Source organism: Sus scrofa, chromosome 4, assembly GCF_000003025.6.
Source record: "Sus scrofa isolate TJ Tabasco breed Duroc chromosome 4, Sscrofa11.1, whole genome shotgun sequence".
Classification (NCBI taxonomy): domain Eukaryota; kingdom Metazoa; phylum Chordata; class Mammalia; order Artiodactyla; family Suidae; genus Sus; species Sus scrofa.
In genome coordinates, this window is record NC_010446.5 from 107,783,811 (window position 1) to 107,806,488 (window position 22,678).

General features: G+C 38.6%; 1 protein-coding gene across 1 annotated transcript in view; it reads right to left on the bottom strand.

Annotated features, from left to right (window-relative positions):
* Positions 1-22,678, bottom strand: part of CAPZA1 (F-actin capping protein subunit alpha 1) — a 52,237-nt gene that overhangs the window by 14,241 nt on the left and 15,318 nt on the right. Inside the window, 4 exon segments of the mRNA NM_001097454.1 lie at positions 100-306; positions 6,051-6,114; positions 10,639-10,690; positions 13,305-13,368. Coding sequence (NP_001090923.1) covers positions 100-306; positions 6,051-6,114; positions 10,639-10,690; positions 13,305-13,368 — 387 coding nt within the window.

Consider the following 22,678-nt stretch of genomic DNA (forward strand, 5'->3'; position numbering starts at 1 on the left):
GAAATCGTAGCTAAGAAGAGATGTTTGTGGCTGGCCAAAGCCTCCAAAGGATAAGGTAAATAAATAAAACACTAATAATGAGGTAGGCAGATACTTAACAGTACAGAAGCCGTTGGAATAATGATCTTTCACATAGGCCCTTAGAGCGCTGTCACAGGATTCTCTCCAAGACTTCAGACTTCCATCTACTTCCTCTGGCTGCGGGTCACTTGCTTCTTTCCGTAAGTGATCAAACTTAAAGGAAATTTTATTTCTTGGATCTAAAAATCTGCTATTACCCAGGTCACCGTGTTCTGTAATTAAGACCTTCCAAAGAATAATAATAAAATGTAAGTAACTGTAAAAAAAAAAAAAAAGACAGTTCTTGTCACAGTTTACAAAAAAAGGAAAAATTCTGAAGACAAGTAACTTTTCATTTAGTCAGATTTCTCTTTCATAATAGATTTTTCAATCTATTCTCATAAAAATATTTCATTTTGGGGTAAGTCACTCTAAAGTGCAACATTTCCCCCATCCTAAAAATGCCCTTCATTTCTTGGTTTCTGTTTAATGTACAACCTATGTATATACTTTATATATATTTTATTAGATAGCTATAATAACTTATATGTTCACTTCTGTATTCTTTTTTCACCTATTTTATGAACCCTTTCCAGAGTTATTATACTTAGCATTTAAAACAAGTAGTATAGTCGCACGGTTCAAAAAAGAAAAAAAACCCCACACAGCTGTAATAGAAAAAATAAAAATCATATAATTAAAAAAAGTGAAAATAAAGTGGCATCTTTTTCTCATCTTTCTTCCTCACCCATCAAATTCCCAACAAATTTTCTCTACCCTCAAAGGTAACTGATTTTATTAATTTAGAGTAAGAGTTGGCAAGTAATGCGTGCAGTGCCACTTGTTTTTGTAAATAAAGTTTTGTTGAACATAGCCCCACTTGTTTGTTTCTGTATTGTCCTTGGCTGCTTTCCTGCTGCAATAAGCAGAGTTGAGTAGTCAAGATTGACTCTTTGTGCCACAAAACTGAAATATTTACTATCTGACCCTTTACAGAAAAGAAACCTGCCAATTTCTGATTTAGATTATTCTTTCAGTGCCTTTTTTTTTTTTTAAGGGCCACACCGGTGACATGTGGAGGTTCCCAGGCTAGGGGTCAAATCAGGGCTGCAGCTGTAGGCCTATACCACAGCCATAGCAACTCCAGATCTAAGCCGTGTCTGTGACCTACACCACAACTCATAGCAATGCTGGATCCTCAACCCACTGAGTGAGGCCAGGAACTGAACCCACGTCCTCATGGATACTAGTCGGTTTCATTACTGCTGAGCCACAAAGGGAACTCTAGATTATTTCTTTTACACAAAAACTAGCATACCACACTATGCTTTTCTTTTTTAAACTTAATATATCTAGAAGATCTTTCTATACCAGTGCCTGGAGAAGTTGTTTTTTTATTATAGCTATATACAACTCCACTGTATGGATGTACAAAAATTTATTCAACCAGTCCCCTATTAATGGATATGTGGATTATTCCTAATCTTTTGCTATCACGAACAGTACTGTCCTTGGATGTTCATTATCTACAAATTATGTACATGTGCCAAGCAAACCTGTGGGATAAATTTCCTGAAGCAGGACAACTGGGTCAAAGGGTAAATGCATGCATAATTTTGACAGAGATTGACAAACTCCCCATTATCACAGGATGTTCTACCAAGTCAAGCCCATCATCAGTAGAAATTTTTTTTTTTTTGCTATTTCTTTGGGCCGCTCCTGCGGCATATGGAGGTTCCCAGGCTAGGGGTCGAATCGGAGCTGTAGCTGCCAGCCTACACCAGAGCCACAGCAACGCAGGATCCGAGCCGCATCTGCAAACTACACCACAGCTCACGGCAACGCCGGATCGTTAACCCACTGAGCAAGGGCAGGGGCCGAACCCGCAACCTCATGGTTCCTAGTCGGATTCGTTAACCACTGCGCCATGACGGGAACTCCATCAGTAGAAATTTTAACTGGCATTCCTTTTCACCTTTAAAAAAAGGTTTTTGTGAACTATGTGTGCCTAATTTTTGTCCACTTTCCCACTGGGTCTTTGGTCTTTCTCCAGTTGAAGTCTGGATTATTCTTTTACATGTGTTTTGAGGTCTACATATTTTCTCCTTCTCTTGACACATTTGCCTTTTAAAATAATCATACATGATCTCACTATATTGACATAGTGTTGTACACTTAATGACTATTCAGAAATGATTATTTCTGAATCTAAAGAGCTTTTTTCTTTTGCTTTTTAGGGCCACACCTGTGGCATATGGAAGTTCCCTGGCTAGCTCACAGCAATGCTGGATCCTTTAACCCCCTGAGCAAGGCCAGGGATTGAACCGGCATTCTCATGGATACCAGTAGGATTCATTTCAGGTGAGCCATGACAGGAACTCCCCAAAAGAGCTTTAAGTTACAGTTTCTACCATTGAAAGCCACTATGAGTTCTAGTAAAAATAAAGTCTTCTCAAAAAAAAATTCTTTGGAAAGAATTACTAGTTTTGAGACTCCTGTTCTTATCACCAGACTTCCTTTAAAAAACGCTGTTTAGGAGTTCCCACCATGGGGCAGTTGGTTAAGAATCTTGACTGCAGCAGCTTGGGTCACTGCAGAAGTGAGGGTTCAATCCCCAGTGGGACACAGTGGGTTAAAGGATCTGGCATGGCTGCAGGTGTGGGTCAGATTCAATCTCTGACACAGGAACTTCCATATGCCACAGGTGCAGACAAACAGGGAGTTCCCATCATGGCACAGAGGAAACGAATTTGACTAGGAACCATACGGTTGCGGGTTCAAGCCCTGGCCTTGCTCAATGGGTTAAGGATCTGGCGTTGCCATAAGCTGTGGTGTAGGTTGCAGATGTGGCTTGGATCCCGAGTTGCTGTGGCTGTGGTGTAGGCCCACAGCTGTAGCTAGGATTTGACCCCTAGCCTGGGGGCAGCCCTAAAAAGCAAAGAACAAAACAAACAAAATAAACCTTGTTTATAATGACAGTAGGAACAATACATAAAACTATTTCCTTAGTCTTATCTTCATAAAGTTTTCTCATAATTTTGTAACTTTTGTAACTAAAAGGCAAATATATTCACAATATTTTAATTTGAATTTTCTTTATTACTATTACTAGGTGATTTAACACTTTTCTAAGTTTGCTTTGTATTCTCTAATTAGGTGAAGCTGGTTTATGTCTGATGCTCATTTATCCACTGAACTCTTGGCACTGTCCTTAAGTATTTGAATAACCTCTTTATTATGTTTGAGATACATATCCTTTTCCTATTTAAACCTCCTTTTTAAAAACTTTTTGCAGAAGTCACTTGCCTTTTTTTTTTTTTTTTTTGGTCTTTTTAGGGCCTCACCTGTGGCTAGGGGTCGAAAAGGAACTGCAGCCACTATGAGCAGTGTCTGCGACCTACACCACAGCTCACAGCAACGCTGGATCCTTAACTCACTGAGTGAGGCCAGGGATCAAACCTGCGTTCTCACGGATGCTAGTAAGATTCATTTCCTGTGAACCATGACGGGAACTCCAGAAGTCACTTTCTTTTATAAACTTTTCTTATGTTTTATCATTACTCCAGTTATGATTCTCTTTTCATTTCCTACTAAATTTTTATGTTTCAGAAATAGTTAACTTTAACTACACTTGGAATTTAGTTATATAGTTGGCTTTGGAAATAAAAGTTAGATTAATTTCATATTTCATCAATTATTTCCTTTTCCCTTCTGTTTTATGATATGATACTTAGTTTAAGGCTCTACTATCACTGCTTTTATCTTTATGTTTGCTAGCATTAGTCTTCACTGTTGTTCTTGATTAGAATAATTCTGTACAGTCTTTTAAAATTTTCAGAGGACCAGAATAATCTTTTATGGTCTATTACAATTTTCAGAGGAACTGTGTGGAATCTATTTGAAAAGTTTCCCATATTAGTTATATTTCTTATTCATATAAACTTTTCATATTATTTATATTTCTTCTTCAGAAATTCGGTGTTTAAACCTATTTAACTTTCCATTCATTTCTTGTTAAAATATGTGTATATGAACTGTGTGTTACTTTTGCTAGTTTCCTATCCCTTGCTAGTCTTCTCTTGCTAGTTTTTCTCTCTCTCCTTATTTTCCTATTCAACATCCATTCCCTCCAATATCCATTATCTATCAAAGGTTTTCAAGAAGGCAATGTTTTGATCTAAAAAAATGACATTTCTCAGCTAGGAATGATAAAGTGATATGCGTTCTGGCAATAATTAATCAGCGGAAGCTGCTTCTGGAATGGCTAATAGCACCTCTTGCACTTTCTTCCTTCCTGACATAGATTTGGTGCCCATAGATGGAAGTATTATCTTGAGAGCAAGATAATGAAAACCATACCTAAGGATAGCAAGAGTTAGAAGCAATTTTGGTCTCTGATGATATGGAGCTGTCATAACATCCCTAAATGTTACCTCTGGACTCTAGTTAGTCCACTGTAGTTGATTTTCTATTATATGTAGAGATGGCATCTACTTTAATAACTCAAATATCTTTTCTCATTTTCCTATGTGTCCAGGTAATATGTTGTTGTTTTGGAGGTTAGGAACATGATCTCCTTTTAACTACATTTTAAAGCTGGCTGTCAAACTTAAATTTTTTTTTTTGTCTTTTTGCCTTTTCTAGGGCTGCTTCCCATGGCATATGGAGGTTCCCAGGCTAGGGATCTAATCAGAGCTGTAGCTGCTGGCCTATGCCAGAGCCACAGCAACTCAGGATCCGAGCCGCATCTGCGACCTCCACCACAGCCCACGGCAATGCTGGATCCTTAACCCGCTAAGCAAGGTCAGGGATCGAACCGGCAACCTCATGGTTCCTAGTAGGATTTGTTAACCACTGTGCCACAACGGGAACTTCTAAAATGTCCTTAAATCATATATCTGGACCTCAATAATTCTGCATTATTAGTAAAGTATACAATATCAACTGTAAGCAATATTTATGACTTTCCAGCATGTTTTGTCTTTTATACTTGCAATATTTTCATTGAGAAAATTAAGATAAGCACAAATATAAAGCAAAACAAGAAAAAATAACAAATAAAAAACATTTTAATTACAGTAATCCTGTAATCCCAACACAGAGAGTTAACATTCTGGTATATATTTCCCCACGTTTTCATTTCTATATACTACTTTATTTCTGAGTTTTAAGATGTAGACATTTCCCCCATGATTTAGTATCTCATAAAATGGGATACATCTTATACTTGACAGTATCTTAAGAATGTGTCATAGTTGATAGTGTTTTCTCTTTCTTAGTGGCACATAAAATGATGCACATTTAATAGAATTTAAAATGCATTGATTCTAGTAACTGTTTGTTTAAATATATATTTAAAAAGTAAACTAGCATATATGTTGCTTTATGTTTTAGCTTAATATATCACGAACAGCTTCCAAGTTCAATATTTTATTTGTTTTCAATAGCTATTAAGAATTTTGGCCTTCAGATATTTAATTCAATGTTGGAAAATTAGATTGTCCTCAACTTTTCATTATTATAAACTTTGCTTCAAATAATCTTTTTTGCACATTTATACACTTATTTCCTTAGGATAAATTCCTTAGACTTATGGGTTCAGAGGGGATTCAGACTTTTAAAAGGCATTTGCTATTTGATGCCATATTGCCTTTGAAGTCTTTGCTAAGACATGTCATATAATATTAATAACTGTGGTAATAATGGGAATTCTTTTTTTTCCCATTAAATATAATGTTTCCTGTTATTCTAGAATTAGAGACAGCTAGAAAACTTGCATAAAAGTCAACACATTTTATTTTCACTGTTCATGTTAGGGACAGCTCTCCTAGTATTTTCAGAGAGAGGAAGAATTTCCTAATATGTAGAATATTTACAAAATCTAAGAAAACTAAGAAGTCAATCTATTCAGCGTCTTATCTTCAGACATCTGTTTTATAGGATTTCTGTGATTTTCCAGGCACAGTCTATCTAATAGGAACAACTATTACCTGATCTTCATATCCTTCTATCTTCACAGGTGTGAACTGATCCATGTTATACTGGGCAAATGCACTGTTTTTTAAAAAGTAAAAGGGGGAAGAGGGAGAGAAAAGAGAGAAAATAATTACATATAAACAAATACAAAAGGTAGTTCACATAACAGCGAAAGAGACTGTGCAAACCCTCCCTGGTGCTCTTTCCCTTTCTCTCCAGACACCTGGAGATAGTCTTCAGCTTTCTGAAGGAAGTCCTTTCCACAGAGATTTCAGAAGCACCCTGAGTTCTGAAATGACTTTCTCTTCTCTACCCCTAAGCTCCAGTAGAGCTTCCACTTTTACAATTCCTGTTTTAAGACATCTTATTACTGTGAATTACCAAAAGTTTTAATCATTCAGACACTTTTGGTAATTTAAAAGACTCTCCAGCTAATGCACCATTTTAGAAATGTCTTCTTTATTCTGGGAGGCAAGGCAGAGGAAAGACCATAATTAAATGTACTAGAACGTGTGTGACATGGAAGGAGGGTGAGGTGACAGCAGAGTACGAGTCAAGTCTCAGAGGAGAGCTGGATGCAGAGTAGAGGCTATTAAACAAAGAGATGTGAATAAATAATCCAAGTACATGCCTAATATTATTGCTTATTTGTCTAGTGCTAAGTCATGAAACTCTATATTTTCCATGACTCGCTAGTATATCCTACAAAGTAAGCTAAAGTGAAAGATGAGGCAAAAGAAAGATGGAAACAAGCTGTAGTAAAAGATAGCACCATACACTTAAACTCTTACAAGAATCAGTTTCTCACAAAACTCACTTGCCAAGGTGAGAGTTAAATATCAATCCAGCCCAATTTTTTTATTTTTTAATCAATATAAAAGTATTGTTGATTCACAATGTTGTTTTAGTGACCTTCATTTTTTAAAAATTATTTCCCCAATACAATTTTTTTCTACTGTACCAATTACACATACATGTACATTCTTTTTTCTCACATTATCATGGTTCATCATAAGTGACCAGACATAGTTCCCAAGAATCCAGCCCAATTTTAACCTACTACAATACCTGTCAGACTACTGGGTTTTATGCATAGTATTAAACTTTTTCTAGACTTTTAAAGAGGAACCAAAGTAAAAAATATTTGAACATCTTCAAATATTTAAGGGTAATCTTAAGTTTTCTTATTTTAAATTATTGTTGTGTGTTTATTTTTTAAATTTTAAAATTTTTGGCCTTGCCTGTGGCATCTGGATGTTCCCAGGCCAGTGACAGAACCTGTGCCACGGCAGTGACCCAAGCCATAGCAGTGACAATGCTGGATCTTTACCTGCTGAACTACCAGGGAACTCCCATTGTGTTTCTTCTGCTGTACAATAAATAAATAATTTTCTTTTACACTATATCCCCATGTAGCAAAGTGAGTTTTAAACACACTGGCTCCTCAGAAAGGAATATAAAGTGGATTAAACATTTATTTATTTATTTATTCTGTCTTTTTAGGGCCACACCCTCGGCACACAGAGGTTCCCAGGCTAGGAATCCAATTGGAGCTGTAGCCACAGGCCTACGCCAGAGCCACAGCAACATGGGATCTGAGCCATGTCTGCAACCCACAGCACAGCTCACAGCAATGCCGGATCCTTAAGGGAGTACAGGGGATGGAACCTGTGTCCTCATGGAAGCTCATCAGGTTTGTTAACTGCTGAGCCACAACGGGAACACCCAGATTAAACGCTTATTTACAAAAAAAAAAAAAAAAAAAAGCTTAAGGAATAGGGAGAAAATAAGTACCCCATTCTAGACTATGTCCTAAAACAATAGATTACAAACACTACCACCAAAGTATGTTAACACTTAATCTCATCTCAAGCAAATAGTTATCTCCATTCTATCAGTTGTACATGCCAAAAACTTGGGATCATCTGATTCTTCCTTCTCTCACATTTATTTTATTTATTTATTTATTTTTTTATTTTATTTATTTATTTATTTATTTTGTCTTTTGTCTTTTTGTCTTTTGTTGTTGTTGCTATTTCTTGGGCCGCTCCCGTGGCATATGGAGACTCCCAGGCTAGGGGTTGAATCGGAGCTGTAGCCACCGGCCTACGCCAGAGCCACAGCAACGCGGGATCCGAGCCGCATCTGCAACCTACAGGACAGCTCACGGCAATGCCGGATCGTTAACCCACTGAGCAAGGGCAGGGACCGAACCCACAACCTCATGGTTCCTAGTCGGATTCGTTAACCACTGTGCCACGACGGGAACTCCCTTCTCTCACATTTAACATCCATTTGCAAATATTGTAGATTCTACCTTGAGTACATATTCAGAATCTGACTCCTTCCTACCACCTCTTCAACTGCCACTCTAGTCTACACTACAACCATTTATCTCTGAACTGCTCTAGCAGTCTTCTAAGTACTCATCTTAGTTCAATCTCTGCCCCCCTCCATAGCGGCCAGTGATAAATGATAAAATATTTCTCTCTATTCAAAACCCTCTAATAACTTCCTATCTTTCTCAGAATAAAATCTACTCTTTAACATGGTCTACAACATGCCACTTAATTCAGAAGTGCTGGGAATTATCAGAGAATGGTTCTCGTGGTCAGAAGCAGAGGTGGAAATCCAGGAAAGAGGGCAAATCCTAAAGGACGGTCATTCAAAACTCCATTATGGCAATAATGACGATGATAATTATTGAAGCAACATGTACTATGATGACTATGGCCAAGGGACTGAGGCACCTCATTAGAGAAATTAAACTGAACTCTTCATCCCTACAGAAAATCAGTCTTATTTGAGCAAAGCATTCTCCTTTAGAAAGAAGGTTCTCCAAGATTCTAGAGTCTATGAGAACCAGAATATTTATAAATACAAACCTTTATTGTCAGTGCAATTAAAGTAACTGAAGCATCTGAACTAGATACCAAATTCTAGGGTCACTTCTAATTGGAAATTGGATGACAGGCTTAGGATGCATCATCCTTAGGTCCTGTCATTCTACTCCCATGCTCCCTTTCAGCAGTACCTTATCAAATAGAGCAAAGAAAAGATTTATTCTGGATAGTTCTCAAAGATGAAACTAAAACCAATACGAAAGGCAAATCAAAGAACTTGCCTTGTGAAACAGTGAATTCCTCTTTATTAAAAGCACTCTGATTAGGTAACTATCTATTGACAGAATGCAGATGAAATTCTTCCAATGAAAAGGCAGAGGGTAGATGGGTTGAACTAACAAATCATGAATGTCTTTTTCTATGGCAGATTCTATGCATCTAAAAGAAACCAGTATTAGAATATATTTTTAGGATGTGCCTAAATCAATGTATAATTAAAAGAAAAAGCAATGTAAAATTGAGATACCATTCATTATGGCAATTATGTTTCCCAGGCGGCAATTCTTAAAAAACACTTTCTATAGCTTAAATCGTTTAGATATCACAACAAATGTCTTTATGATAATTATTTGTTGCTCTGCATCAAAGTCCTTGTTCCACCTTTCCACTCCACCCCTGTTCAATCATTACCCAATTCTGGTTTCCTCTTTACAAAGGAATTCTAGGTCAGTTGGATAGACAGCGACTGAAAGAGCAGTTTGTATGGAAGAGTAAGGTGGAACAGTGATAAAGCCAGAGAACAGGGGGCTTGAAAGAGTCTAGATTTGAAGACCAGAAAGCCACCAACCAACAAAACAACAATCTAATGTTTTTAAAGACAAGGACAAACACTGTAAACCAGCTAAAATGGAAAAAATAAAAATCGTCATTAAAAAAATGATTTATAGTTAAAACTGAAATATAAAAAGACAAGGACAAAATGAAAATGCTATTTTAGAAAAAATAATTAACCTGACAGTGATAAGGAATCAATGACTGAGCAGAATAATTGTGCTATTATGCTATAGTTAACCCTACTAAGGTACTCCATGAATATCTGCTATTTTTTGGTAATTTGAGAAACATTTTATTCCTCAATAGCAGCCTAATCGTTCTATAATTGGCAGTTATAAAAAAAATTCAGCTTGAACTAAATGAACTATAGAAGAAAACCTAATAGCTAACATTACACTTTGCTTTAATATGGAAAATCTGAGCAAAAATAAGTAAAAACATATAATAAACTTTAAGAAGGTAAACGATATTTTAGAGGAGTATATTTTCTCCAAGCAGGAGGAGGTAGGGGAAGCAACTAAAACTGTTAAAACAACTTTATTTTGAAGTATTTTACTTTTTTTTTTTTTTTTTTTGCCTTTTTGTCTTTTTAGGGCCACACCTGCAGCATATGGAAGTTCCCAGGCTAGGGGTCCAATTGGAGATGTAGCCGCCAGCCTGTGCCAGAGACACAGCAACGCCAGATCCAAGCCGAGTCAGCAACCTCCATACAGCTCATGGCAACGCCGTATCCTTAACCCACTGAGCAAGGCCAGGGATTGAACCTGCAACCTCATGGTTCCTACTCGGATTAATTTCTGCTGCACCACAACGGGAACTCCTATTTTAAAGTATTTTAAACTTAGTTTTAAGGGTACTAGTTTACTGTCAATGAAGTTCACCCAATATTAGAACAACTTATAAGTGGATTTAGAAAGATACTTACTGTGCTGCCCCTTCCCTGAGGAGATTGTCATTATTAAGTAGTAGCCGGACATCTGAGGAGGGAAAAGGGAAAACAACGTTAAAGATGCTAAAATTAAAATGTTCAGTATAAGACAATCTTGAGAAATTTTAGCAGATCTCTAGATTAGATTTTTAGACAATTAGGCTTTGCAAGATTAATCTTTGGATATTCTGTATGTGTAGAAGTTCTGAACATGTACCCAGATCTTATGTTCATGGATTTGCACAGTATTATTTGTGGCACAATAATCCAACAATAAATTCTCCAGGAATTTCACAGCAAATAAAAAATATGGTTTACAGAAGGTTATGGTTAGAACTGTTAAATTTTGTATTTAAGAATCATCTTAAATTAGATTAAGAATTATAGGCTTTTCTATAACATCAGACCAAGAAAGCTGGGCATAATTCAGTTAGTGGCATTAAAATGTTGAATATGTTTTTCTTTTGGAGAATCTGCTGTAGGGGCCTACGATCTTTTCAAAGAGCTGCCTGTCAAGAGTCTAGCCATTTTTCTTTTGGAAGAGGAGGGTCCTTGTGACTAAGAAACTACCAAGCAATAACTTAAGAGAGAAGGCTAATTATAAGCCAAAGGCAACTGACTCTTGGAGCTTCTGAAAGGGGCTGGCAGAGGCCAACGTGTAGCATGCCAATAAAAACCAGCCCTTATGTCACAAGTAGCTCACGAACTCTTAAGCTAATGCTTCGTTATCAAGTATTCTTATGATATTCCTGTAAATTACTTCCAGTTATCAGAAATAAAACAAGGTACTTCTAACTACAAAGGCCAATAATTTGTACTAAGTTAAGAATTTGTCGGAGTTCCCGTCGTGGTGCAGTGGTTAACGAATCCGACTAGGAACCATAAGGTGGCGGGTTCGGTCCCTGCCCTTGCTCAGTGGGTTAATGATCCGGCATTGCCGTGAGCTGTGATGTTGTGTTGCAGACGCGGCTCGGGTCCCAAGTTTCTGTGGCTCTGGCGTAGGCTGGCAGCTACAGCTCCAATTCGACCCCTAGCCTGGGAACCTCCATATGCCGCAGGAGCGGCCCAAGAAATAGCAAAAAGACAAAAACAAAAACAAAACAAAAAACAACAACAACAACAACAAAAAAAAACAAAAAAAAGAATTTGTCTAAGCTAATCAGTTGGATAAAGTTCAAGTTGAAGGAGCATTTCTAAAAGCTCCATTGCTGAAATTTTACATTTGGTCAATACAGAAGAAAGAGTCAGGGAGGAAAGGCTGCCTGTTTTTCTTGCTGTTAGTGCTCAAAAATCCAAAAATAAGTCTATGAAGAAGACGGTCTTGATTTACTTCTATTGTATTATTTTATTTCTTGTAAATAACATTTATATGTTTCCCTAGCTACTTTTCCTCTGCATCATTAATTTTACCAATGGAGATTATTGATTGTTCTACAATTTGTGGGGCTGTACGCAAGGTGAAATGAATACCACAGTTCCTCTAAGCAGGTAACATTCTAATGTAAAACTAGAATTTCAAAGTAAGTGTGTGCTAAATGGAACCAAGATGCACAAGGATTATGATTTTACTTAAGAGGAACTTTAAGATGAATTAATTTGTAACTTAAAAAGGGATTATGATGATTGATATCAACACTAAATTCAAGACCCTTCATCTACGTTTTTCATTCTATAAGTTGTGTTAAGACAGAGAACAGTATGGAAAGTTATAAATATACTAGAATAGTGGTTTCCACACTGGCTGTGACTTAGAAACACTTGGGAAAACTTGATAAAACAGATTACCTATTTCACCTCAGATCTAATGAACGAGAATCTTAAGAGGGTGGTAACACTGGAATCTGTGCATTTAATAAGCTTCCCAGATATAGTCAGCTTAGCCCTAATGGCTCTAGAAAGTGTCCTATTTTATTGCATTTCCTAAGGAAAAGCCCTGAAGAGATTTAAGCTATGATTTACAATGATAGATATAAAACTATCAAAATAATTTTTTATTGTTTTTACATTTATCAATATTATACTATTTTATTTTTTGGCTGCAGCCTGCAGTATGTGAAAGTTTCTGGGCCAGGGATCAAACCAGCACAGTTGCAATCTGCACCACAGCTGTGGCAACACCAGATCCTTAACCTAATGTGCCACAAGGGGGCCTCCAATTATTAAACTACTTTTAATCTTTTCTCACATAAGATAGGTATCCTGATTTACAGGGTAAGAGCATGCTTTTGACTCAGGTGTGAATCTTCACTCTGACACTTACCAGCTGGGTGATACTGCACAAGTTATTCTAATCTCTTTGAATCTTGATGTCCTTATCTTTAGCCATAATGTTATAAGGATTAAGAGATAGCAAGCACTGGAGTTCCTGTTGTGGCACAGTGGAAAATGAAACAGACTAGGAATCATGAGGCTGCAGGTTCAATCCCTGGCCTTGCCCAGTGGGTTGGGGATCTGGTGTTGCTGGGAGCTGTGGTGTAGGCTGGCAGCTACAGCTCCGATTAGACTCCTAGCCTGGGAACCTCCATATGCCTTGGGTGCAGCTCTAAAAAGGCAAAAAGACAAAAAAAAAAAAAAAAAAAAAAAAAAAAAAAGGATAGCAAGCACTCAGTGTTTGTATGTAATTAGAGTCGGCTTAAAATAACTAAGTACTAATCCTTACTCACCATTGAACACTTCATTAAATTCCCCTGGCGGTGCATGAGTGATGAATTTAGCAGCTATGCGTACCTAAAGAGAAATAAAATTTACAGTAAAAGAACTGTGAAGAGTAACATATAAGAGGGGAACGAATTAACATGTTAAAAAAAATTTTTTAGCACATTCCTTTAAATAAAATTTCCTGTTTGAACCTTCACAGTTTGGGTGCCTTAAGATTTTCTTTAATGATGAAACATAAGCAGCATCACTAATTTTAAAAATAAGACAAAGATGACTCCAGTCATCTAAACTATTCAATACTGTCCTAAAGAATGCTGTGGAAAACATTTCTTCCATTATTCATTCTAATTCCCTCTCCTGTGCACCACTGCCATTCTGTTTCTGGGTCTTCTTGTAGAGATGGATGCTGAAATGTTAAGTTGTAACCTGTATATCTAATTTTTTTCTCCTATATTTTATCTTTTTTTGGTCATTTTATGCTTTGTGTAGGGAGAATTCCTCAGATGCATTTTTCAGCTCATTAACATGTTCTTTAGCTGTGCCCATTTTGTTATTCAATTACTTCAACTGTTCTTTTTTTTTTTTTTTTTTTTTGTCTTTTTGCCATTTCTTGGGCTGCTCCCATAGCATGTGGAGGTTCCCAGACTAGGGGTCGAATTGGACCTATAGCTGCCAGCCTACGCCAGAGCCATAGCAATGCAGGATCTGAGCCATGTCTGCAACCTACCCACAGCTCATGGCAACACCCGATCCTTAACCCACTGAGCAAGGCCAGGGACCAAACCCACAACCTCATGGTTCCTAGTCAGATTCGTTAACCACTGCGCCACAATGGGAACTCCGGCTCCTACTTTCATAACAATTTTCTTCAATATATCTGGGTTTCCTCTGATCTTAACTGTTTTTCATGTTTTTGAACCATTCTGCTTTCTATCAAGAAATGCTACAAGCAAATTCAGCCCACTGATGACTTACCATTTAAACTGTTACTAATTTATTTCTCTTTCCACTCTCACTTTTCCTATTTTTTTTATTTTAAAAGTTTTGGCATAAAAGTTGAAGTTTTACTATGTGCTCAGTTTGCCATATAAATCATTCTCTCATCTCTCATCAAATAAAATATGAAACACAAAGAATATATAAACCAATATAAAGAAAAAAACAATTTGGAATATCATGTGGCAGTATCTTTATCTATATAATAAATGATGTTAGCATTGATAATAATAAAACTGACCTCAAATGGGTCTCTCAGTATATAACTCTAATACACTATGAGAGAAAAAATGTTGAAAATTCCTTAATATCTGATGTGATGAGTATAAAGATGATTCAACTTGCTGATAAGGGGCAAAGAAAAACATGGTATGTTTAACAATAAACTGGGAGTTAAATGTTGTGGCTCAGCAAGTTAAGAACCTGATGTAGTCTCCATGAGTATGCAGGTTCAATCCTTGGCCTTGCTCAGTGAGTTAAGGATCTGTGGCAGGTGGCAGATGTGGCTTGGATCTGGTGTTGCTGTGGCTGCAGCATAGGCTGCAGCTCCAACTCATCCCCTAGCCTGGGAACTTCCACATGCCACAGGTGCGGCTGTAAATAGAAAAAACAAAAAAACAACAAACTGGGAGTTCTCGTTGTGGCTCAGTGGTTAATGAATCCAACTAGGAACCATGAGGTTGTGGATTCAATCCCTGGCCTCGCTCAGTGGGTTAAGGATTTGTGTTGCCGTGAGCTGTGGGTAGGTTACAGATGCAGCTCAGATCCCAAGTTGCTGTGGCTCTGGCATAGGCAGGCGGCTACAGCTTGGATTAAACCCCTAGCTTGGGAAGCTCCATGTGTCTCAGATGTGGCCCTAAATAGACAACAAACAAACCAATAAACTGAGCTCTATTTTCCAGACAGATATTCTATTGATTTCTTTTCCTTTTTTTTTTTTTTTTGTCTTTTGCACATGGCACACCTCTTCATCCAGGGCCATACCTGTGGCATGTGGAAGTTCCCAGGCTAAGGGTCAAATTGGAGCTGTAGCTACTGGCCTATACAACCAGGACAACCAGCCACAGCAACACAGGATCCGAGCCTGTCTTTGACCTACACCACAGCTCACAGCAACACTGGATCCTTAACCCACTGAGCGAGGCCTGGGATGCATCCTCATGGATACCCGTCAGATTTGTTTCTGCTTAGCCATGATGGGAACTCTCGAATCTCCTAATTTACTGCCCCCTCTTTGGTAACCATCAATTTGTTTTCTATCTCTGTAAATCTGTTTTGTAAGTAAGATCATTTGCATCCTGTTTTTAGATTCTACATATAAATGATATCCTATGATATTTGTCTTTCTCTGTCTGCCATAACTTCATTTAGTATTATAATTTCTAGGTTCATCCATGTTACTGCAAATGGCATTATCTTACACTCTTTTGTGGCGGAGTAATATTCCAGTGTGTGTGCGTGCGCGTGCGTGCACATGGCACACGTCTTCATCCAGATAGACAGATGGATAATGAACATGTACCGGCCTACACCACAGCCATAGCAACGTCAAATCCGAGCCGCATCTGCGACCTACACCACAGCTCAGGGCAACACCGGATTCTTAACCCACTGAGTGAGGCCAGGGATTGAACCCCAAACCTCATGGTTCCTAATTGGATTTGTTTCTGCTGCACCATGACAGGAACTCCAATATTTGTAGATTTTGATGATGGCCATTCTGACCCATGTGAAGTGACACCTCATTTTAGTTGTGATTTGCATTTCTAGTGATGTTGAGCATCTTTTCATTTGCTTTTTGGCCATCTGTATGTCTTCTTTGGAGAAATGTCTTTTTAGATCTTCTGCCTATTTTTTGATTGGAATTTTTTTTTTTTTTTTTTTGGTCTTTCTGCTATTTCTTGGGCCACTCCTGCGGCATATGGAGGTTCCCAGGCTAGGGGTCAAATCGGAGCTGTGGCCTCTGGCCTACGCCAGAGCCACAGCAAGGCGGGATCCGAGCCGCATCTACAACCTACACCACAGCTCATGGCAACACCGGATTGTCAACCCACTGAGCAAGGGCAGGGACCGAACCCGCAACCTCGTGGTTCCTAGTCGGATTCGTTCACCACTGCGCCACGACGGGAACTCCGGATTTTTTTTTTTTATATTGAACTGCATGAACTGTTTGTATATTTTGGAGATTAATCCCTTGTCGATCACAATCTTTGCAAATATTTTATCCCATTCTGTAGACTTTTTGTTTTATGGTTTTTCTTTGCTGTGCAAAAGCTTATGTTTGATTAGGTCCCATTAGTTTATATTTGTTTTCATTATTCTAGGAGATGGAGCCAAAAAGATATTGCTGCGATTTATGTCAAAGAGTGTTCTGCCTATGTTTTCCTGTAGGAGTTTATAATACCTGGTCTTACATTTAGGTCTTTAATAGAGAAGTGTTCTACCTACTGATGACATGGGTTGATATGTATCATGCTGTTGAGTGAAAAAGGTAGCAAAATGATAAATTCTTGTTTTTTTTATTTCCCCCCCTTTTCGGCAGCACTAGTGGTATATAAAAGTTCCTTCGGGAGTTCCTGCTGTGGCTCAGTGGTTATTGCATCTGACTAGGAACCATGAGGTTGCAGGTTCGATCCCTGGCCTTGCTCAGTGGGTTAAGGATCCAGCATTGCTGTGAGCTGTGGTGTAGGTCGCAGATGCGGCTCGGATCCCACATTGCTGTGGTTCTGGCATAGGCTGGCGGCTGTGGCTCCGATTAGATCCCTAGCCTGGGAACCTCCATATGCCGTGGGAGCGGCCCAAGAAATGGCAAACGCTAGATCCTTAACCCACTGTGCAGAGCTGGCAACACCACAGAGAGAAGCTGGATCATTAATCCACAGTGGAAATTCCTATTCTTGTTTTTAAAAATATGTCTATATTTATATATATGTATAGATTTTATTATTTTATTCTTTTTGCCCACACCTGTGGCATGTGTAAGTTCCCAAGCCAAGGATCATACACATGCCACAGCAGCAACCTGGGCTGATACAATGACAACACCAGATCCTTAACCCACTGAGCCACCATGGAACTCTAGCTACTAAGTTTTAACTGGGACTACCTCTGATAGCAGTACTAGAAAAGATATTTTTCTTCCATTTTTTGGTTTATTTCTCTATGTTCAAAAAGTTGTACAAGGAATATAAATTGTTTGTATGAAAAAAGAATTTTTTTTCTTTCTATGGCTACATTTGTGGCCTATGTAAGTTCCTTAGCCAGGGGTCCAGTTGGAGCTGCAGATGCAGCCTATGATATAGCCATTGGCAATGCTGGATCTGAGCTGAATCTGTGACCTATGCTGTACTCTGCGGTAATGCCAGATCCTTAGCTCACTGAATGAGACCAGGGATGGAACCCATGTCCTCACAGAGACAACATCGGGTCCTTAACCTGCTGAGCTGCAATGGGAACTCCTGAAAAAAAGAATTTAAAAATTCTTTTAAAAATAAAAAAGGGGAGTTCCCGTTGTGGCTCAGTGGTTAACGAATCCAACTAGGAACCATGAGGTTGCAGGTTCAATCCCTGGCCTTGCTCAGTGGGTTAACGATCAAGCCTTACCGTGAGTTGTGCTGTAGGTTGCAGACGTGGCTCGGATCCGGTGTTGTTGTGGCTATTAGGTAGGCCGGCAGCTACAGCTCTGATTGGACCGCTAGCCTGGGAACTTCCATATGCTGTGGGTGTGGCCCTAAGGGGACAAAAACAAACAAATCAATATAGTATGTTTTTTTTTTTTTAATAAAAAAATAAAAAAAATTAAAAAGTGGCAAGATTCCCTGGTGGTTCAGTAGCTTAAGGATCTAATATTGTCACTGCTGTGGCTCAGGCTGCTGGGTGGTGTGAGTTCAATCCCTGGCCCTGGAACTTCCACATACCACAGGTGCAGTCCTCCCCCAAAATAAAAGAGGCATGATAACATTACCCATATAACAAACAATTTTTTTTGGTTGCACCCATGGCATGCGGAAGTTCCCAGGCCAGGGTTCAAATCTGTGCCACAGCAGTGACAATGCTGGATCCTTAACCCAACAGGCCACCAGGGAACTCCTTGAGTTTAAAAAACTTATCTGAGAATATCAAGAACATGAGAACTGTCTAATTAAAGAAATCAAAACACCTCTTAGTTCACAAACAAAAGTAGAGAGATTTGAGAATACGTATCCTATGGCAAGGGTGAGGTTCTAAAGGAGCAGTTAAAATAAATTTAGTCATTAGATGCTACCATGGGGTCCTAAAACACTGTTAAAGTAAACAATCTCCATGTTACCTTCTGAAAGTTACTAAAGAAGATAGATTACAGTCAACTCTGTGTATTAATGGGCTCTGCATCCAAGGATCGAAACATTCAGGGAAAAAAATTCCAGGCAGTTCCAAAAGTCAAAATTTGTGGAGTTCCCTGGTGGCCTAGTGGTTAAGGATCCAGTGTTGTCACTGCAGTGGCTCGGGTTGATCCCAAGAACTTCTACATGCCATGAGTGCAGTCAAAATAAATAAATTTTAAAAATAATAATAATAATTAATAAAAACGAGTTTATCACATACTGGCAAATATTTACATAGCACTTACATAGTATTATAAGAAATCTAGGAGTTCTGGTAGTGGCTCAGCAGTTAACGAATCCGACTAGGAACCATGAAGTTTCGGGTTTGATCCCTGGCCTTGCTCAGTGGATTAAGGATCCGGCGTTGCCAAGAGCTGTGGTGTAGGTAAGCAAACGTGGCTCGGATCCCATGTTGCTGTGGCTCTGGTGTAGGCCGGTGGCTACAGCTCTGATTAGACCCCTAGCCTGGGAACCTCCATATGCCACGGGAGTGGCCCAAGAAGAGGCAAAAAAAAAAAGAAAAAGAAATCTAGAGATGATTTAAAATACATGGCAGCGACAGATAACTGGATTAAGATGTGGTGTATATATACACAATGGAATACTACTCAGCCATAAACAAGAACAAAATAATGCCATTTGCAGCAACATAGATAGAACTAGAGACTCTCATACTAAGTGAAGTAAGTCAGAAAGAGAAAGACAAATACCATATAATATCACATATCTGGAATCTAATCTATGGAACAAATGAACCTTTCCAACAGAAAAGAAAATCATGGACTTGGAGAAAGGGGGACGGGGAGGGAGTGGGATAGACTGAGAATTTGGGGTTAACAGATGCAAACTATTGCCTCTGGAATGGATAAGCAATGAGATTCTGCAGTATAGCACTGGGAACTATATCTAGTCATTTATGATGGAGCATGATAATGTGAGAAAAAAGACTGTATATGTGTATGTGTGATTGGGTCACCTTGCTGTACAGGAGAAAACTGATATAAGACTGCAAACCAGCTATAATGGAAAAAATAAAAATCATTATTAAAAAAATAACAAAACAAAATAAAATAAAACACATGGCAGGATATGTTTAAGTTATACACAACTGCTGTATCATTTTATGTAAGGGACTTGAACATCTTCGGATTTTGGTATCTGTGGGGGTCCCTGAACAAATCCTCCTCCATGGGAAGACCATACTTAGTACTGGATAAACATTTGCTAGTCTTTGAAGGCAGGTTTTGAAGTGGTAAGCTGATTTGTCACTGTAACAATACCATAAAAATACCTTGAGGAACACTAAAAATCATAACGATACATTTATATAATCACTATAAAAAAAATCTAACCGTCTGCTCTATTGTCTCCAAGGCATTTTACATTTTGACTCACCCTCCCTCATTCTCCTACGGCTTAGCTTCTAGACTTACAGCTGTATTCCCACCTTAGGGCTATTGCAACTTTTGTTCCTTTTGCCAGAAATGTTCTTCTATCAGAGTTCACTTTCCTCTTCATTCAAATCTCCGTTCAAACATCATCTACTAGGAGCTCCCGTCGTGGCACAGTGGTTAACAAATCCGACTAGGAACTATGAGGTTGTGGGTTTGGTCCCTGGCCTTGCTCAGCGGGTTAAGGATCCGGCATTGCCGTGAGCTGTGGTATAGGTCGCAGACACGGCTCGGATCCCGAGTTGCTGTGGCTCTGGCATAGGCTGGTGGCTACAGGTCCGATTCGACCCCTAGCCTGGGAACCTCCATATGCCACGGGAGCGGCCCTAGAAAAGGCAAAAAGACAAAAAAAACCCAAAAACCAAGAACCAAAAAAATGTCATCTACTAAAGTACCCTTCTCTTACTTCAACATACTAATTAGCTACTCTACCCTCCACACCTTTCATATTCTTGCCCCTTTACCTGCTTTAATTTTCTGCAAGGAACTTGACACTACTGAACATATACTTGTGTTTACTGCTCAACACCCCCAAAAGAATTCCAAGAGCATAGAGAAGCAGTCCACAAACTGCTAAAGTAAAGGGCCAGATAGTAAACCCAACTGTAAACTAGTGAGCGTAATTGCGTATTCCAGTAAGACTTTATTTTGTTTTTTGTTAAATGTGGTATAAATGACAAAGTTATATTTAAAGTGTATATTTATTTATTTTTGCTTTTTAGGGCCACACCTGCGGCACATGGAGGTTCCCAGGCCAGGGGTCCAATCAGAGCTGTAGCTGCTGGCCTACCCAACAGCCACAGCCAACACTGGATCTGAGCCACATCTGCAACCTACAGCACAGCTCACAGTAATGCTCGATCCTTAACCCACTGAGTGAGGCCAGGGATCAAACCTACAACCTCAAGGTTACTAGTTGGATCTATTTCCACTGCTCTACAATGGGAACTCCTGAGGCAATGATTTTGATACACATATACCTATACAGTCTGAAAGAACTATCTCCCCATTGAGTTAATTAACACATTCCTTTAGAAACTTCAATTTCTAATTCATGTAACTTTCACATCGTGAAATATTATTTTCCTTTTGATTTTTTTCATAACCATTCAAAATATATTAGCTTCTAAGACATATAAAAACTGGCAGTGGACCAGATATGCCAACTCCTGGCACAGTGCATAAGAATTCATGTTTATTCACTGCTGTGTGTATCCAGGACTGAGACTTGGCACGTGCTAGAAATGTAAATGAATGAATACTATTTTATTGTTTACAAAACTTTCATAACCTGTCTCTCTTTTGATCTTAAAACAGCTTGTTAAAATAGGGAGGTAAGAGCCTATTATCCCCTGAAGGAACAGGTTCAGAAGTGCATCCAAGGTCACATACATACAAAGGGATGGCAGCAAACTAGAAAATCAACTATACTATACAGTACTAACAGTTATTAAAATTCAGGATTCTTTTTAGTGTGGTTTCACAGATTTGGCCTAGTTTTTATTTTATTATTATTATTACTTTGTCTTTTTAGGGCCATACTCACAGCATATGGAAGTTCCCAGAGTAGGGGTTGAATCAAAGCTGCAGCTGCTGGCCTACACCAAAGCCACACCAATGCCAGATCCAAGCCACATCTGTGACCTACACCACAACTTTCGGCAGTGCTGGATCCTCAACCCCCGAGTGGGCCCAGGGATCAAACCCATGTCTTCATGGATACTAGCTGGGTTTGTTTCCGCTAAGCCACAATGGGAACTCCTACTATTTTTTTATGGCTACCCCCTTGACCTATATATACTGTAGCTGCAGCAACGCCAGATCTTTTAATCCACTGTGCTGGGCTGGGGATTGAACCCACTCCTCCGCGCAAATTGAGCCGCTGCAGTCAGAATCCTAACCCACTGTCCACAGTGGGAATTCCTGGCCTAGTCTTTTTAGAATTTTTTCTTTTTTAAACCAGGAATTGAGACAAGGCTTTGCTTGTGAAAGCTACAGTTATCACAAAGTTGGGAGGGATAAATAAAATAAGAACTTAAAAGTCTAGCCTCAATGCTGTGTCAAAACAAGATGAAATTTAAGAGGTTAACAAAATCACTGGCACGAGCAAAAATGGAGAGAGAAATGGCTAAGCAGCAAGCTATTGCAAAAATATTCTTGTTGCAATACAAATGAGGGACAACACTTGCAGTAACAGTAATTTAGTCCATCATTCTCAAGAGTACTGTGGGGAGAGAAAGCTGACAATAGGTATATTGCATGGAGGAGAGGGATATCATCCCTCACCTAAGTGAGAATCACTGATAGGGAGGTTTCAGTTGAATAAAAACTTCACTTTGCTTAAGAAAAAGTCCCTATTCTAGAAAGTAACAGTTTCACTGTACACAGCATTCATATGATAGTATATGCAGTAAAGGGTATATAACTCCATCTGTATTTTAAAGGGGGAGTGACTCAAGCCTCATACAGAATTCACCCCTTCATATATTTAAATATTCCAGTAATGTTAATGTTATTCAATTCATTGTATTGTTTCTAACCTAAACAAGGGGAATTTAAAATCTACAA